Source organism: Schistocerca americana, chromosome 4, assembly GCF_021461395.2.
Source record: "Schistocerca americana isolate TAMUIC-IGC-003095 chromosome 4, iqSchAmer2.1, whole genome shotgun sequence".
Taxonomy (NCBI): Eukaryota; Metazoa; Arthropoda; class Insecta; order Orthoptera; family Acrididae; genus Schistocerca; species Schistocerca americana.
Window position 1 is genome coordinate 828325192 of NC_060122.1, and position 18532 is coordinate 828343723.

At 38.1% G+C, this 18532-nt stretch overlaps 1 protein-coding gene across 2 annotated transcripts in view; it reads left to right on the forward strand.

Annotated features, from left to right (window-relative positions):
• Positions 1–18151, forward strand: part of LOC124614027 (protein FAM193A-like) — a 228731-nt gene extending 210580 nt beyond the window's left edge. For both annotated transcript variants that reach the window (XM_047142845.1, XM_047142846.1), the window contains exon 19: positions 16513–18151. In XM_047142845.1, coding sequence (XP_046998801.1) covers positions 16513–16697 — 185 coding nt within the window. In that variant the 3' untranslated portion in view covers positions 16698–18151. The remainder of the gene's footprint in view (positions 1–16512) is intronic.
• The last annotated feature ends 381 nt before the right edge of the window (positions 18152–18532 follow it).

An 18532-nucleotide genomic window follows, 5' to 3' on the forward strand; every position in this document is an offset into this window, starting at 1 on the left:
GGGTAATTGGAATTCTTGTGAGTGATTGTATGTGGGGGTGCTGGTTCCATGCATATTCCAAAATTATGTTCGTCGTTGACTGAGTATGGTGATGTCTAGAAAATTTAAGTTTCATGTCTACTACAGTCTCATTGGTGAATTTTATTTTAGGTTAAACCATGTTTATGTCACTGTATAGTTGTTTTATCCAGGTATCTGTTTCATTTTTCAAATAAACGATGTCCACATGATGTTATCAATGTATAATCTTCTATTGTTTTGGATGTATAATTTCATTGAATATTTTTGTTCTCATTGTGGCTCACAGATAGGTTTGCACACTGACCATTGTTGGTTGAGCACATTGGTAGACCTTCTTTTTGTAAATATAACTCCTTGTGGAAAGTGCAGTTGTTCTGTACTGCTGTAATGTATAAGGTGGCTTCAATTTCATCTGTGTGTGCATTCATTGTTTTCCTTTGTTTCTGCAGATGTTCTTCAATGCTATTTTTTTTTCCTGTGGGCATATTTATTTACACCAAAGTGATTTCATAAGATATAAAATTTGATGTTGGTGGTATATTTACACTTTTATATTTCCTATCAGTTCATTGGTGTTTTGTAGGTTCATATTGTGTGAAAGTGTACAGTTCTGTAGTAATCTATACAATGATAACAAAATGTTATGACCACTGCCACTGCGATGTTGGATGCTGTCTGGAGGCTTTGCTTGCATATGACATGGTTACAAAAGTATGTAAGCAGAGCAGACATGGATAGGGTAACATATTAGCAAAAATATGGGCTGAAAATGGGGAGATCCTTTGAGATACATGACTTTGACAAAGGGCAGATTATTATTATTATGCAGAACTCTGTGAACAAGTATCTTGAAAACGACAGCATTGTTTGAACATTCATGTCCTACTGTCAATGAGCATCTACGGAAAGAGGTAGAACAACAGTGAAACTACCACTAGATGCAAATGGTTGAATGTCCACAAATCTTCACAGAACGTAGGGTTCAGAGGCTTGTCTGCTCTGTAAAGTAAGATAGATGGTGGTTTGTGGCATCTGTGCCAAAAGAGCACTATGCTGGTGCATCTTCAAGTGTTTCAGAGTATGCCAATCATCATACATCATTGAACATGGAACACTGCAACACACCACCCCTACATATTCATATGTTGGCCCAACAACATTGTCAATTGTGATTGCAGTGGGCATAGAACTATCAGGATTCAACCATCGATCAGTGGAAATATGTCGGCTCTTCGGGTGAATCATTTTTTGCTACCCACGAGGTCAATAGTGTCTCCACAAACACTGTCATCGAGGTGAACAGCAGCTTGAAAAGTGCATTGTGCCACAGTCGCAGGCTGGTGGGAGCAGTATTATGCTATGGGAGACAAACTGCAAACCGTTTGGCATGTCTTCATGCTCGATATCTTCCCCCATGGCGATTTCATCTTTCAGCAGTATAATTCTCTGTGACTCAGAACAAGAACCATGTTACATTGGTTGGAGGAGCATTGTCGAGAACTCACATTGATGTCTCAGTGACCACATTTGCCTGACGTAAATCTTAGTGACCCAGGTGGCTTCCATTTCAGCTGCTATCACCATGTACGCAAATCAGCGGCCTGTTACTTACATGAATTACATGACGTGTGCGTAGACATTTAATGCCAAACCTACCAGCAAACTGTCGGAACCCTGAGGATGCAGAATCAGTGACGTATTTCATTCCAAAGACTCTGTGTGTGTGTGTGTGTGTGTGTGTGTGTGTGTGTGTGTGTGTGTGTAGCTAGGTGGTAAGATAGTGTATTTTTTTATGTTAATTTACAGGTCTAATTTGACAGTTACGTTTGTATATTTTATTTTTTATGTTAATTTGCAGGTCTAATTGGAGAGTTACGTTTGTGTATTTTTTGTAGAGTATTTAGGTTGGATGCAAGGTATTCTTTTGGGTCATATGTTTTGATTGAAATTTTGTGATGATAATTTTTGAGTGTTTTTAGAAGTTTCTGTATATTTCTTTTTAATATCGTGGTGGGGTCATCGACTAATTGAATAATGTTCTCTTCTATGAATTCTGCTCATACACTGATGTATTCTGTTTCACTCATAAGGAATTCTGTTTAAAAACAAAGCTTATTAGTGGGTTTGCCCAGCAGTGGTCAATGTGCAGACTTATTTCTCAACCATACTGAAAACAAAATATTCAATGAAATTATGCTTCCAAAACATTACAAGGTTGTGTATTGGAACATGAAACTAACTTGCAGGGCATTTCCTTTATCTGCCTTGGTGGTGATTGCTTTCTGTTCTTGTATATACATATTTGTTTAGTTTTCTGGAGATGTTTTTGTGTGCTGTTTTCTTTTTGAATGAATGTGGGTCTTGTTGTATCATCTGAAATAGGTACCTCATTCATACAATTATAGCTGGTGATGACTTCAAGCCACCCTCAATATGTTGGCAAAGATACATGTTCTTTAACTGGTGGTAGATATAAAACTTCGCCATTTTCTCACAGAATTATTGTGAGCTGTTAGTTCAGGGGCCCACTCAAAGTGTAAATGGTTGTGAAAACATACTTGACCTCTTAGCAACAAATAATGTGGAGCAAATGGGATCAATAGATAGAATTGATGGAGGCCATTGAAAAAGTCCAGAGAAGGGTAGCCCATTTTGTATTATAAAATAGGGAAGGGAGTGTCACAATATCATAAGGGTCATTCCACATCAAAGGGACCAATTCCAAATGTAATGAAATTTGGTGTGAAGGTTCCATATGGTCTTTGATGGTTATATACCAAATTTCAGTCCAGTATCTTCAGTGGCTGAATTTTTAGGGGCTGTTAAAGAGAGACTACTCATCTTCGTATCACGTACGAAGGTGCAAATGCACCAAGTTTGCTAGGCTTTTTTTGGAATTTCTAACAAACATTTGGTCATTTGCTTTAATATACCGAGGCAACTTTTTATGCTCAGTCACACCATGGCAAAAATTAAGGATTTAGCCACACCTAAACATAGATACAAACCTCTGAAGTGACTAAAAAATTCCTCGCACTATTCTGAGAGCTAAGGTTTGACCGACCACTACTGCTTTTCATACAAACCAGTCACACAAAAACTTTGAGACTTATTCATACATACGATGCCTATATACGGATCAAATTTAATTAACATTGGATGCCTAGATGAAAAGATATGCATCTGTGAAGTTGGTCAAAATTTTCTACATGCAAATTTTACGGTACGTCTGGGAGACAGTATCTCAACTGTGTCTTGTTCAGTTCCTTTTTTCTTGCCACAGCTGGAAAGAGCATGCTTTAGGTTTCAAAGCTATATTGTTTAATTTCTGGATCTTGCATATTGATGAGTAAGAATAACTATCAAAAGTAGGGAAAGCGAATTATCAATATGTACAAAAAGTTAATACAGTTTGAAGTTGTAATTCAAAAAATGTGTAATTGTAGTGTCTTTTTAATAGTATGAGATTTGCCTTTGGTTTGGGGAAAGTTTGTTAATGAGAAGCGTTTTTACATTATTTTACTGTACAGAATACAAATATAATAAAAACTCACCAAATGCTCTTAAGATTATAAAATCTAGACGATTGTAATGGAAAGCTATGTTGCTTTAGAATGTGTTAACCCTACAATCAATGGTGATGCATATATGCATAGTCACTCAGTTTCCATTGGCATTATAAAGCAGCAATAGTTTTTTAAGCCCCTATCCTCGCAGTATTGATACATTGCTGAATCAGCACTCTCAATTGTTGCTTTCATTATTGGCAATCTTGACAGTGTCAGTCTTATGTGCGGTATAATCTTCGGTGTTGACATTGTGCAATCTTACTGTTGAGTACTAAGTGTTTGAATACTCATTAATCAATGTTGTAGCTGAAGGTAAGCCCTAAAATGAGGCTGAATCTGCTGTGCTTCAAACCAGAGATGCTGAGTCACAGATGTGTTGTTGTTGTTGTGGTCTTCAGTCCTGAGACTGGTTTGATGCAGCTCTCCATGCTACTCTATCCTGTGCAAACTTCTTCATCTCCCAGTACCTACTGCAACCTACATCCTTCTGAATCTGCTTAGTGTATAGGCACAACAAAAAGGCTGTAACAAATAAAGCTTTCGGCCAGTAAGGCCTTGGTCAAAAATAGATGAGACACACACACACACACACACACACACACACACACACACACACACACACACACACACACGCGCGCGCGCGCACATGCACGCCCGCAAATGCAAACACAACTCACACACACGACTGTAGTCAGGCAGCTGAGGCCTGAGACTACAGTCGTGTGTGAGAGTTGCATTTGCATATGTGTTTATCTGTTGTCTATTTTTGATGAAGGCCTTACTGGCCGAAAGCTTTATTTGTGACAGTCTTTTTGTTGTGCCTATCTGTGACTCGGCATCTCCTCTATATGGTGAGCAGCAACGTTCCTTTTCATAATATTGTTACATTTCATCTAGGATTTTCCATTGTTTGATGCCTCAAACCAGGATATTCATGAGCTTTCAAAATTGCTTGTTATAGGTTAACAAACTATTGTATAAAATGAACCAAGAGACCCTTGCATTCTGTTACTTTGATGGATCAGATGGAGCTGATTGCCATAAGTCATCGCCACTCTGTTATGGCAAAAGTCAACTACAGTCAGTTAAGGAAATGTCACCAATGGACAGTGAGCTTCTGCGACATAGGTCTTGCCTTGATTTTGATGCCCAAATTTGTTCATACTTTAACGCCTTGTTGTTGACAAAATTTCAATTCCTCAGAAGACTTGCTGCAACCCATTTGGTTAAGAAAAACACTTAACAAAGAAGGCTTTAATGCCAGTAAACATTTCAGCATCTGATAGGTTGAAGTTACTGACCAATGAAGTTTTTAACATGATCAGAAAATTTGTATAAAATTTGAACATGAAGTGGTCCAGAAAGAATCATCCCACCAGGATAACCAAGAATCACCATCCACTGAAGATACGGATGTTGTTGATTCTTGCTTTACTGCTAATACTTCATTACCAAATAGCTGTTGCTCAAATAAATATGGACGAGTGCCAAAAATGTAAAAATATGGGCATCTTAATTCAAGAACGTAAGACTAAGCTTCAGACTTCAAGCAATTGCTGTAAAGTTCAAATTTTGATGCTTGCCCTAAATAGCTGAACTATTGAGAAAACAGGTAAAGAGTTTACTGTTTCAACTAAAATGGTGAAGAATGCAAGGAAACTGAAGATATACATTGGATTTTGGCAACACCTGCTAACGAAAAAGGAGAAAAGCTCAATGATGAAATAAAACAAAATGTTCTCGCCGCCTTTTTTTTGTGCAGATTATGAGTTTTCTTGTTTATTCCTCGTCGAAAAGGAATGTGTTGCAGTAAGAATAAATGGGGAAAAGATTCACAAGCATTAACACCTGATCCTTTGTAACCTGAAAGGAATATTAATTGCATATTATAAGCAATATGAAGACCAAATGAGGTTCTCAAAAATTTTTTGAGCTCAGCCCGAAATAGTGTACTACAGTTGGTGCTTCTGGATCACATTCAGTATGTGTGTGTGCAATTCATTAAATGTCGTATGTTTGCTTTAGCAACAACCATCTAAGATGACAACAAGGATCTGATGAAAAAAACTCTATACACTTTGGAATCAAAAGATTGTATGCTGCAACATTGTGAGGAATGTCCAAGAAGGATGCAGCTATATGCTTTTTTGGAAGACGCTTTTAGAGACGATGACCCTGAAGAAACAATGGAATACAAGCAGTGGGTCCATAATGACAGACACACATCGGAGACATGTTGGAGAACTGTTGAAGGTTTCATGGAGGCATTGATTTTGAAAATTATCAGCTTAAGACGCTATCCCTTTGTGTCAAAAGACCAAAGTTTATACCTTAAACAGCTAAAAAGCAAGCTTGCAGAAAAGGAATTAATTATATTGATGGATTTTGCTGAGAGTTATTCACTTGTTGGTCAAGATGCTGTGCAAGGATTTCGTTGGGAGACTTGTCAAGCCACGTTACATCCATTTGTTGTCTCTTTTGTGAGAAAGAATGTCAAAGTATTAGCGTTTGTATTATCAGCAACTGTCTTTCTCATGATACCATTGCTGTCCATGTCTTTCAACTAATGTTATTAGCATATTTAAAGACAAAGATTAAAAACATTAAGAACATTTATTGCCTTAGCGATGGGTCAGCTGCTCAATATAAGAATTTCAAAAATTTCATCAAATTATGTCTGCACGAAAATGATTTTGGCATCACTGCTGAATGGATTTTTTTTAGAACAAGCTACAGTAAATCGCCTTGTGATAGCATTGGGGGAACAGCAAAAAGATTAGCAGCCTGTGCTAGTCTGCAGAGGCCCTTAGATAACCAAAATATTGACATCACATGATTTGTTCAAATTCTGTGATGATAGTATTCCAGGCATTAAATAAACACTAAAAACATAGTACACGCTCCACTTTTGCAGATCATCTCTTACAAGTAATCCACCTTCCAAACAACACTGAGACTGATCTCAAGATCCTCGGAGAAAGCAATAGTCTCTATCAAAAACTCACAACAGAGGATAACAACCACATGCAAAAAGCGGTCATAGAAGAAGAGAGTCTGGAATGAAAACACTACACTGTGAAACAAAACAATGTTTACAAAACTCAAGAAATTATACACAGACACTCTCCCATATAAAACATAATAATCGAACACACTCAAATATCCAAAAGATCTGCTTGTCAATTATACACAGACACTCTCCCATATAAAACATAATAATCGAACACACTCAAATATCCGAAACATCTGTTTCTCAATCCCCCTCCCTCCCTCCTTCTCCCCCCCCCCCCCCCCCTCTCTCTCTCTCTCTCTCTCTCTCTCTCTCTCTCTCTCTCTCTCTCTCTCTCTCTCACACACACACATCACATCACATCACATCACATCACATCACATCACATAAGTCCTCCCCCAGCAGATACACCACAACAATTCTCACTAAAATAGTCAAAATTAGCACCACACTGAACAGAAGATCAACAGTGAACAAGTTGGCAGCAACAATAACACAGTGCCTGACTATAAATACGGAGATGTATGTGTTTGAGCAAATACTCCTTTGTGAAAAATATGTGTGAAGTAAAAAGGGTAAGAGTAAGATATAATAAAAGATGTGGGGTACAGTGTACACAGATGTAATAGAAAGAGAAACCCACTAGAGATGCACATCTGGACAGAAAATGAAAGTACATTGACATACACAATACCTGCTTGCGAACAAGTATTAAAAAATAAGCAATTTTCTTCATGACTAAATTGTCGATGGCATGCTGTCAAAATCATAAAAGTCACAAAAAAAAGGTGACCAGTATAAATCAGTTTCCTCAAGCATTGTAATTCCAGGTGATCAGTTGGAACAAATTAAACTAAATGTGCATGCTACAGTTTTTAGGCTTTAAACAGAAATAATATTATGAACTTTGTGTGATATTTTATGGAAATAAATCATGACTCACAGAAGATTCCACAATGTGTCTAAACGTGACTGGGTAAATAAAAAAGAAAAACACTGACTTTTGCGTAAGGTGGAGTTTAAAAAAGCCAAATTTACCTGAAGTGCTATCGTTGCCACACTCCATTGATGCAAAGATTCCTCCTCTGGCAGAAAAATGGACATTCATGGATAGCATGCACCATACTCTTACAGGTTGTTTGGAAAAAAGGTTCCATTATTTACAGAGAATGTAGTAGGCAAAAAGGAAGAAAATAACATTTCTTGTGAACCCCATACCTTCAGAGTTACAGTCAGCTAAAACTACTGTGATGATCACCATGTCTTTGCATTACTCTTCACAACATGTGCTTAATGTGACTGCCATCCATTGCAATGCAGCCTTCTACCCTACGTCTCGTGGAATCACACTCTTTCTGACACCTCTGGTTGTTGCTGGATTGCGCCACAGTCATGGAACATGTGTTGCGTATCCACAGTATTTATGGAGACCACATACCCTATAATTCTTATGTGTCACCAGAGCAAAAAATGCACAGAGTTAAGATTAGGAGAAATGGGTAGGTCAAGGTATTGGCCTTCTTCAACCTATATGTTGCTCTTGAAAGACTCATGTTAGGTGTTGCCTCAGGTGAAATTGAAAATGGCCCTAACCAACCAGTACATCACTAAGCAATACTTTGCTCTTGAAAGATTCATGTTAGTCATTGCCTCACCCGAAGTTGAAAATGGCCCTATCCAACCAATACATTGCTGGTAAAAGACTCTCGTTAGGTGTTGCCTAACTCAAAATCGAAAAGGAACCAGTATCCCAACATACGTTTGCTGCTCCATTTTCAAGTGGAACAGGAAAAGCTCCGAGCAGGGTGGCACAGTGGTTAGCACACTGGACTCGCATTCAAGACGGCAACGGTTCAGACCTGCATCTGGCCATTGTGATTTAGGTTTTCCATGATTTCCCTGAATCTCTTCAGGCAAATACCAGGATGAAAGTGCATGACCGACTTACTTCCCCGTACTTCCTGAACCCAATGGGACTGATGATCTCGCTGTTTGGTCCCCTCCCCCAAACTAGTCAATCAGTCAACCAACCACCCACCCAGGAAAAGCAATGACAGTAGTGGTTGTGTTTGCACAAATAAAGTTAACAGTGCAGTGGCTGATGGGAGTGACTGTAAAACGGAAATGCCTTTATGGTTGTTCGCGTGCCACTGTACCGAGTGTCAACTTGGGCTTGCGTGATGTTTTGCGAAGTATGTATGTAGGTGCAGAAAGATTATAATGTGTCATAGAGGGATTGGGTCCTAAGCATCATATGATAATGAGCTGCATATAAATTTGAGTTTCTTTTGTTGTTTTTGTCGTTGTTGTTGTTGTGTGCCCTTCTGTATCTAAAACATTAACAAAATTTGCAGTCTATAATTGAGCAGATCAGTGGCAGGGATGTTTGTGTGGAATCCTTTGTGAATATGAGAGAGCAGTCTGTTATTGGAAACACAAGAATTGGAACAGTGAATTATACAAATGAGATTAAAATATAAAGGTAAAATGTGTGGCTGTAAGGCCCATATTACACCTCAAACACCTTTGACAAATCTTTTATAAAGTGTCTTTTATGCTAGGTGCTCCGGAGCTTGTAATTATTTGTTAAAAGATATGTTGCTGTAATCTTTAATAAAAACTAGGACCGTGCTCTAACTTTTTGTAAATGATATCGTCAAATTACCCCAGGACCCTGTCAAAAATTATACAAAATGTCTTTTACAAAAGGAGCTCTGTAATATTCTTTCAGAGCTTAGGACAGTTTATGTTAACAAATTTGTGTACTTAATTGATCATCAAATAGAAGTATCATTTACCACTTAGCTTATTGATCACAGTTTTTTCAGATGTGGAACATTGTTGTTACTAGAATGGATAAAAGTGTGTTTTGTGTGGGAGTTTATTCCATGAAATATTAATATAAGAAAGAGTATTTGAAAATGCATATTAATAGTTGCATATTTTCAGCAACATGATAAATTAAAGATAGATTTGTAGATGTTCTTCTCATTTAGTGGTTCCATTTTTCTTCACCATATTTTGGTAACTGACATTCATTTATGGCAGGAATTGGATATCCTGAAAGAAACCAAGTACAGATAAAAAGCAACATGTGAAAATTGGCATATTAACACACATAGCACTCCACTGGACTTGTTAGCTCTTAAAATGCGCAGTAGATACACTATGTGATCGAAGGTTTCTGGATACCTGGCTGAAAATGACCTACAAATTCATGGTGCCCTCCATTGGTAATTCTGAATTCAATATGGTGTTGGCCCACCCTTAGCCCTGATGGCAGTTTCCACTATCACAGGCATATGTTCAATCAGGTGCTGGAAGGTTTCTTGGGGAATGGCAGCCCAGTCTTCACGGAGTGCTGCACTGAGGAGAGGTATCGATGTCGGTCTGTGAGGTCTGGCACGAACTGGGCATTCTATAACATCCCAAAGGTGTTCTATAGGATTCAAGTCAGGACTCCGTGCAGGTCAGTCCATTACAGGGATGTTATTGTTGTGTAACCACTCCGCCACAGACAGTGCGTTAAGAACAGGTGCTCGATCCTGGTGAAAGATGCAATCGCCATCCCCAAATTGCTCTTCAACATTGGGAAGCATGTGTTGTTGTATTCTTTAGTATGAAGACAGGTTTGGTGCAGCTTTACCATGCTAGTCTGCTGTATTAAAACTCTTCATCTCTGCGTAACTACTGCAACTTACATGCACTTTTAATGTAGTTGAACCTTGGTCTCCTTCTATAGCTTCTGTACCATTCACACTTTTCTCCATTATCTAGTGGGTTGTTCGTTGATGCCTCCCATTGCATTGTATCAATCAGTCTTTTTTACTTCATTTTATTTATTTGTATAAACATAGCTGTAAATTTCTTTTCTCCCCATTTCTCTCTCATGTCTTCATTAATTACCAGATCTACCCATCTAATCTTTAGTTTCTTTTGTAGCACTGTGTTTCTAAAGCTTTTATTCTCTTCTTTTCTGTACTGTTTATTGTCAATATATTACTTTTGTACAAGGCTGCATTCCAGACAAATACTTATAGAAAAGACTTAACATTAAAAATTTGTTATATGTTGAAATATTTCTCTTTTTCACAAATACTTTTCCTGCTATTAGCAGTCTTAATTTATTTATCCTCTGTTCTCCTGCCATCATGAGTTTTCTGTTGCAAAAATATCAAAACTAATCTACTACTTTGACAGTTTCTCTTATAGCCATTTTGCACTTCTTTCCCGTTTTTTATTCAATAAGCATCTAACGATCACTTTGAAACTTGCAACATCCTCTTGTTCTTTCTTATCTTTGCACCTCCCCACAGTATCTTCAGTTTTAATCCGCAGACCATAAACAATAAATTATGATCAGCATCCACATTTACCCCTGGAAATGGTTTGCAGTCAGTCTAGCTTTCCCTCCTTCCTGCCAGCCTACCATTCCTCCTTCCCCTCAATGTAACTCGTAACTCCTCTCCCTCTCCTCTCGTTATACCTTTCTTTACAGATAACGTTTACATACATATCTGGAAAACCAGTAGTGGAGCTACGCTGTACCACTGTTCTACTCACAAATAGAGTGAGGGAAAAATGACTTTCAATATGCCTCCATATCAGTTCTAATTTCTCTTACCTGACATGTACGTTTGTGGCTGTAGAATGGTTCTGCAGCTACCTGCAAATGTTGGTTCTCTAAATTTTTCTCTATAGTGTTTGTGGAAAGAATGTCGTTGAACCGCGGTACTTCTCAATTCTTTAGAAAATCAAAATTAGAATCTCACCACAGTTATTTAAAGAAAATAGGAAATCTGGGATCACTGGTCTTGGACAAGCTTGTGATTGTTTTACAATTTTAATTTGACTCAAAACAGACTTTATTATAAACTTCAGTTCGGACATTTGCCATCTTACTGATGCAACATACAAATTTTCACTTTAATTGAATTACAAAAACACAAATAAGAATCACATTTTGCATCCGCAACCAAAAACAGACAGTAGGCATCGTGAATAATCAAACATAAACAATTGTTCTTGTTTAACCATATCTCAAAAGGCTACTAACACTATACACTTCGAACCCAAAGTTACACAGCCACATAATACCACAACTTCATTAAAAAAAACAAGATCTTGAAACGCAATAAAACTGAACTGCCCACATAAAGGTCCACAGTGAAACATGCTTATACTAAAACTGCAAAGTGGGCCAACCAAGGTCGCAAAACTGACACACGGGAAAAATAACAAGTTGCACATTCATTAAAGATACACAAATGATTAACATAAGTGTTGAATAAGAATGGCTAGTGATAACCAGTAAAATAACTTACAGAAACGCTAATATTAACAAATTCCCACAGCAGTATTTGGAAGCAATAATGCTACGGCCGGCAGGCAATACGAGCGTTCACTCCTCCCGGCTTGGGCACAGGCTGACAAGCAGGCGGTGTGTATTTATATGTAGTTCGACTGGCCTCACAATGCGCAGTCCTGACTAGAATCCATAATCGCACCGACGCCAGGAAACGAGCAGACTTAACAAATGGCCTGCAGCACAAATAGATTGCAATGAAAACAAGGTCAAATCGCAGCCACACTGGAATATATAATAAGCATGCCCCCAAATTCTTATGGAACAATACTCTAACAGTACCCGTCTCCCAGTAAATTAGCAGGAAACTTGCAGTTGCCTTAAGGCACTTTCAGCATTAAATAAACATACCAAATCCTGCCGTGACAAATGATTAAACCAGTAACTCTACGGCTGCCGGGCATGTACACAACTTCAACCAGTCCCCAAGCAGTCAATATGTCCTAAAACAAGTTAAAACTAGCATGACAACCACTAAAAACACACACTCCACAAATGATGAGAAACGAAATGAGGAACATCAGCCACTGTCGAACCAAATTCAGAACCATCTCCAGCAGCTACCCCTGCCACAATAAGCTTCAACAATCTTCTTAGTTAAACACATAATAACTTGGAGCTTGCAAATTACGAGCTGGGAAGCTGTTCAGCGTGAGGTGACGAACCCACCACAATTTTGCACGTCAAGGCGCCCAATGATCGGCGCCGTACATCTGGCGCAACAAAAGACTCGGGCAGTGAGCACGACGAGGCCCGTGCACCACGGTTAGGGACGCAGCCTTTTTTTTCAACACAAGTTGGCTCGTTGAATGCCAACCGGAGACTCTCCCGTCACACGTTCACCCGGAAAACCGCTGGAGGGGAGCAGTCAAAGATAGCGAGACAGCCGAATATCGATATCAGTGATGCAAGTAGCCTAGCCGCTACGGCTCAGTCGTCTTTCCTCCAGGAATGCTACTTTGCATTCATGAAGTATCTCCATAATACTCCTTGTACTTATTGTACTTATCTAACAAATCTAGTGGCACACCTGTGAATTGCTTCAATGCCTTCTTTTAATCTGACCTGATGGGAATTCCAAACATTCAAGTAATACTCAAGGATTGGTAGCACTTGTGTTCTCTATATGGTCTCCTTTACAGATGAGCTACAGTTTCCTAAAATTCTTCCAGTAAACCAAAGTTGACCATTCACCTTCCCTACCACAATTTTTATGTGCTCATTACATTTCGTATCACTTTGGGGCATATCAAGGCATTCCGCCTTGGAGATACATAATAGATTTGACTGCATCAAGCTGCACACCACAGATACTGTATGTGAACACTACAGGATTGTTTTTTCTACTCATTTGCGTTAACTTACATTTTTATACTTTGAGAGCAAGCTGCCATTCATCACACCAATCAGAAATTTGGTCTAAGTTATCCTGTATTTTACTGTAGTCAGTCAGTGATACTTTGTGGTACATTGCAAAGTCATAGGGGCACTCCTGACAATACCGTTATGTCTGACGACCACTTGCCATCGTGACCAATGTACTGGATAGTATTACTTAAAATGTCTTCAGTCCACCCACAGATTGAGAAACTTATTCTGCATGCTCGTACCTTTGTTAAGTTTACAGTGGAGCACCATGTCAAACTCTTTCTAGAAATGTAGGAATGTGGAGTCTACCTGTTACCCTTCATCAATGGTTTGCAGTATATCATGAGTGTAAATGTCAAGCTGAGTTTTGCATGATTGTGAAAGGAAGTGTAGTATATTCAAACTGAGAATATGCTCAAGAAAACCAATGTTCAGGTTATTGATCTGTAATTTTGTGGATCCATTCTTTTATCCTTCTTATTATACAGGAGTTGCCTACGCATTTTTTCCAGTTGCTTGGGACATTGCACTGGCCAATTTGCAGTAAATGCAAGAGATTTGCAGTAAATGCAAGCTAAGTAAAGGGCCAAGGGCTCTGTAAAACCAGATTGGGATTCCATCTGGATCTGGCGACTTGCTGTTTTTCACTCTCTTTCAGTTGTGTCTCTTTGTCAGGTATGCCAGTAACTATGTCCTCCATACAGGAGTCTGTGCGATGGCATATCTGTATGACCCTCCTGCATGAGTTTCTTAAATGCAAAATTTAGAACTTCGGCTTCCCATAGGCTGTATTCTATTTCAGTGACAGATCTGTTGAGGAGCAGCTAGAGTGAATTCTTTGACTTGTTTAATCATTTTATGTAGGACAAGAATCTTCTCGGTTCATAGCAAGATCTTTCACTAAAGTGTGACTGTAAAAGTTCTTTGCTTTGCATGTTGATCACTCTTTATAGACACATGAATTTCTAATAAATTTTGCCTGTTAACGTTTCCATATTCTTTTTTGAATTGAAAGTGCAACATTCCTTGCTGCTTCCTCAGCATTTTCTGAGTATTATTATTATTAAACTGCAGTGAATCTTTAGTGTTCTTAATGCACTTTCTCTGAATATGCTTCTTGAGAATGTGATTTACAATCTAAAGTTTGTCTGTAATTCCTCCACATCCATTATATTGGGATAAACTGATGTCCATTCATTCTCTATGTAGGATGGTAACAACTGCTTATCATCATAAATACTCGCTTAGCTTTCTTGAGGGATTTTTTAACTTAACCGTCATTGCCACAATGACTTCAGTCTCCCCTGCCCCCTCAATCAACCCTACCCCCTGCAGTCTACTTGTCACCCCTCCCTCCACACCCTTGATCTGATCATTCCCCCCCCCCCTCCCCCCCCTCCCCCCCCCCCCATTTTACCCTATCCCATTCAGGCTATCATCTCCATTCAGTCTACTCTGCCCCCCCTCGGGCTACGCTACACCCAATGTCTATCCTCCCCCCTCTACCCCCAAGGTCGACTCCTGCCCCTGAGGTCTTCTACGAATACCCTCAATGAAAGTACCATCTTGAAGTAACTTGCCTTCAATCCCCTTGACGCAAGTAACTTGCCCTTTGATCCCCTTGATGTATCTTACCTGTCGATATACAATATCCCTCAATTTATGTCTGTCACACATGCACCTGATCTACCTTTCCCTTCTCCACTTCTCTCCCTCCATCTGAGTATCCTTTCTGCTCATCCCATTTACCTCAATATCTGTTCCTTTATTTGGCCCCCACTTCCTCCTGTACCTACCTCTCTTCTCAGACCCCCTCGAATTTTCTCTCCTCCCCCTCCCACACTCTATTTTATCACTTCTCCCTCCATATCTCTATGACAGTCCTGTTTCCACTCCTCCACATTACTGAGAAAGGGTTGCTAGATTTAGTACATCTGGTTCCCAGTAATTTAGTGCAATGATATTTATGACCTGGGAAACTGCTGTGACTTTGAATGATCACCCATTTTCCTTTCCAGTTCTTACTGTTGTTGTTGTTTTTGTTGTTAAAATCCCCACAATGTAGTGTTATTTCTGACCAGTCCATGTCCATTTTGGTTGCTGCCCTGAAATGGCTGGATTTAAATCTGAAATATAATTTCACATTATCTTACGTGGCAGTGGTATAGCTTCAAGTAGAAACACCTTTATTCATTGTTATATAGCTATTTAAATGTAGTACAAATTCTGTAATCCATGTCTCGCTCTAATCAAGTAAAGAATTGTACTGGCCAAGAGAAGAAAAATTCTCAACAAATTTGTGTTGCTGAATTGCTTTTCAGACAATTCAATAATATGGTATTTATGTTCTCCTCCCACTACTCACCTCTTGGCTACTGTAACTCATTGTGAAATTGAGTGTATAAGTGTACTTTGGTCTGCCACATTAGTTGAATGTAAACAGTAGGATGGTCAAGTGTATGACAGACATAATATATAACAGTGAAAAACCCAGGCTGAAATAATGACCTCCTCCTAAACCCTATGAAAAGGATAGATCACTACTCGTCATATAGAGGAGACGTTGAGTCACAGACAGGCAACAGAAACTGTTATATATTGGAGACATTACCACTGTGTGTGTGTGTGTGTGTGTGTGTGTGTGTGTGTGTGTGTGTTTTTCTACTTTAGGAGGAGGACTTCTGGCCGTAAGCCCAAATGTGTAGCAGTCTTTTTAATTTTGGCTGTCTGGGAGTGAATGTCTCCTCTGTATGGTGGTAGCAATCTGTCCTCATAATACTGTCATAAATAATGTATATTTTGATGGAGATACTACGGAAATTATATGTTTGTTTTGCTACCACATATCATGATGTCATTAAGTCTATTTCTTACTGTTGATGTTTGAAATAAACTATGGGTAAATGCGTGCTAATCTTCAGAATATTACTAGTAAAGGTATACTGAAAATAAACAGGTGAGTCATGTAATCTAAATGAAATATGTAGTGAAATTAAATTTTATTGCAATTATAGTTGTTCATGTGGAGCATGACTTGCAAGTGATTTGTGTAATTGGTATTTACTAATTGGGCCCCTATTCTTGTATTTAGAACCAAAAACAGTGCAGTTAGGTGAAACTTATGACCTGATCTAAGACACTAAATCAAGTCCTATTTGACAATTTGTGATTTGTTTCAGAGAGTGTTTTTGCACCGAAGGATATTGACCTTGAAAATGGTGACATTGATGACGATGAGAGAGAACTGGAAGCTTTCAAACGGTTCTGTTTCAATTCTGTTCCACCAAAGCGTAAGGAGAAAGTCCATCTAAATATAAAGGACATAGTTTTGAAGAAAAAGTCATCAGCTATTGGCTGTAGTTGACTGTCTCGTATTGTGAAATAGTGAAACTAAAAATTGAATGTTTTTTGTTGTGACGTCACCAATAAATGGTATCCAAATTTTGTTTGAAAAGTAATTTTGCTAATGATAGTAATGTGTTCATGAACAATTCTGAATGTATACATATACTGCCATGAGGTATTGTAGGATCATTTTTGAACAGTATTTAATGAAACTAGAACTATTAGAAGTAATTTATTTTCAGTCTAGCAGTTTTGCTTAGTAACGGCCATCTGTAACTATTTAAGACAGCATTTAATCGTGCAATGTGTACTTAAAATTGCTACATTTGGCTCTGTGACATGTTGAAGTATTTTTTTTTTTTTTCCTTCAAATAGCTGACTTTGAACATAGTAATGTGAAACAGAAGCAGATAATTTGTGCTATACAATGGTGCTTCCATGATAAAAGTTTAATTTGCATTTTTCACAGTTCAAATTTGCCACATTGATTAGTGATATGTTACACTTCAGTCATGGACATATGCTGTCAGTTTTGAAACTGACAAGTCTTATAAAAAAAAAGGTGCTGTGTTGTAGCTCTCTCCACTGCCTACATCTTATTTGTCGACGGAAGAGCTGAAAACACCAATAGGTTAACTTTTGAATTATAAGTGACTAAGATTCTGTAATTTTTTAAAACTGCCATGATCTTGTATTTATGTGTCCATTTTTGGATATATGCCGAATGCTTGACTATATAGATGAACATTTTATAACTCTATGATAAAGACTTTCTGAGAATGAAATGCTTGAAATGCAATAAGAGATGTGTTCATTCACTGCAAATATTTATAAGAACTTCGAGATATAGAACTGTAAGATCATGCTATGCATGATATTGGAGCTTTAAAACTTGAAGCCTGAAAAAAATTACTGAAATATAGAAGTGAAGTGCATTTTTTCTTTGTTTTCTTCCCAGTATGAACTGAAACCAAAAACTATTTCCTTATTCCACATTTATCCCATTTGTCAATTATTGCTATGTGAAAATATGTTTGTAACATTTCTTCATTTTTTAATGTAGCACATGTAGTGAAACCCAAACCAAGGGCAAGAGTATCCTACTGGAAAAGGTGCAAGTGACAACTATGAGTGTAATGCAGATAATCGCAATAAGCAAGAATACCTTGAAGTAATTGATTACTATATATTTATAAATGACAAAAATCTCAGTTGTCATGAAATTTAGCCTGCACACTCTGTCCTTTGCCTAATGCCCATGGGAAACCAACCCAAATAACCACAGGCTGTGCGGCTTGTCTGAAAATTAAATTTATTCTTTTAGCTTCCTGCACGTCTAAGGTTACATTGTACATATACAAACAAGAAGTCTGGGGTTTGGCTGTGTTACTGTGTAAGTTCCTGAAATAATCACCAGACTCTTACATATGTTGTTCAAAGAACTTTTTACCAGCTAAAGTTTGACTTGCTCTCTTTTTGTATTGTGTATTTATTCATTTAGTTTTTTAAATTCTGGATATGTAGGGCAATAAGTATTTGAGTAATAAAAGTTTTTGATCAAAACATTCTAACTGAACTGCAGTACTAGTAGTAGTAGTAGTAGTAGTAGTAGTAATTGTACTGGTACTGTACCCCAACAACAAAGACAAATATGATCACAATGATTGCAATTTTGACATTCAATTTTTAAAACCAGGTGTACCTCACTTCTGACGAAATTTGTTTCCTTTCTATACCCATGTGACAATGAAAGATGACTCCTTTCGAAGCTGATAGTCTTTGATAGCTCGTCAGAAGGCACAACAGCAGTCTGGTAGATAACTTTGTAATTACTTCCAGATTCATTTGTTCATC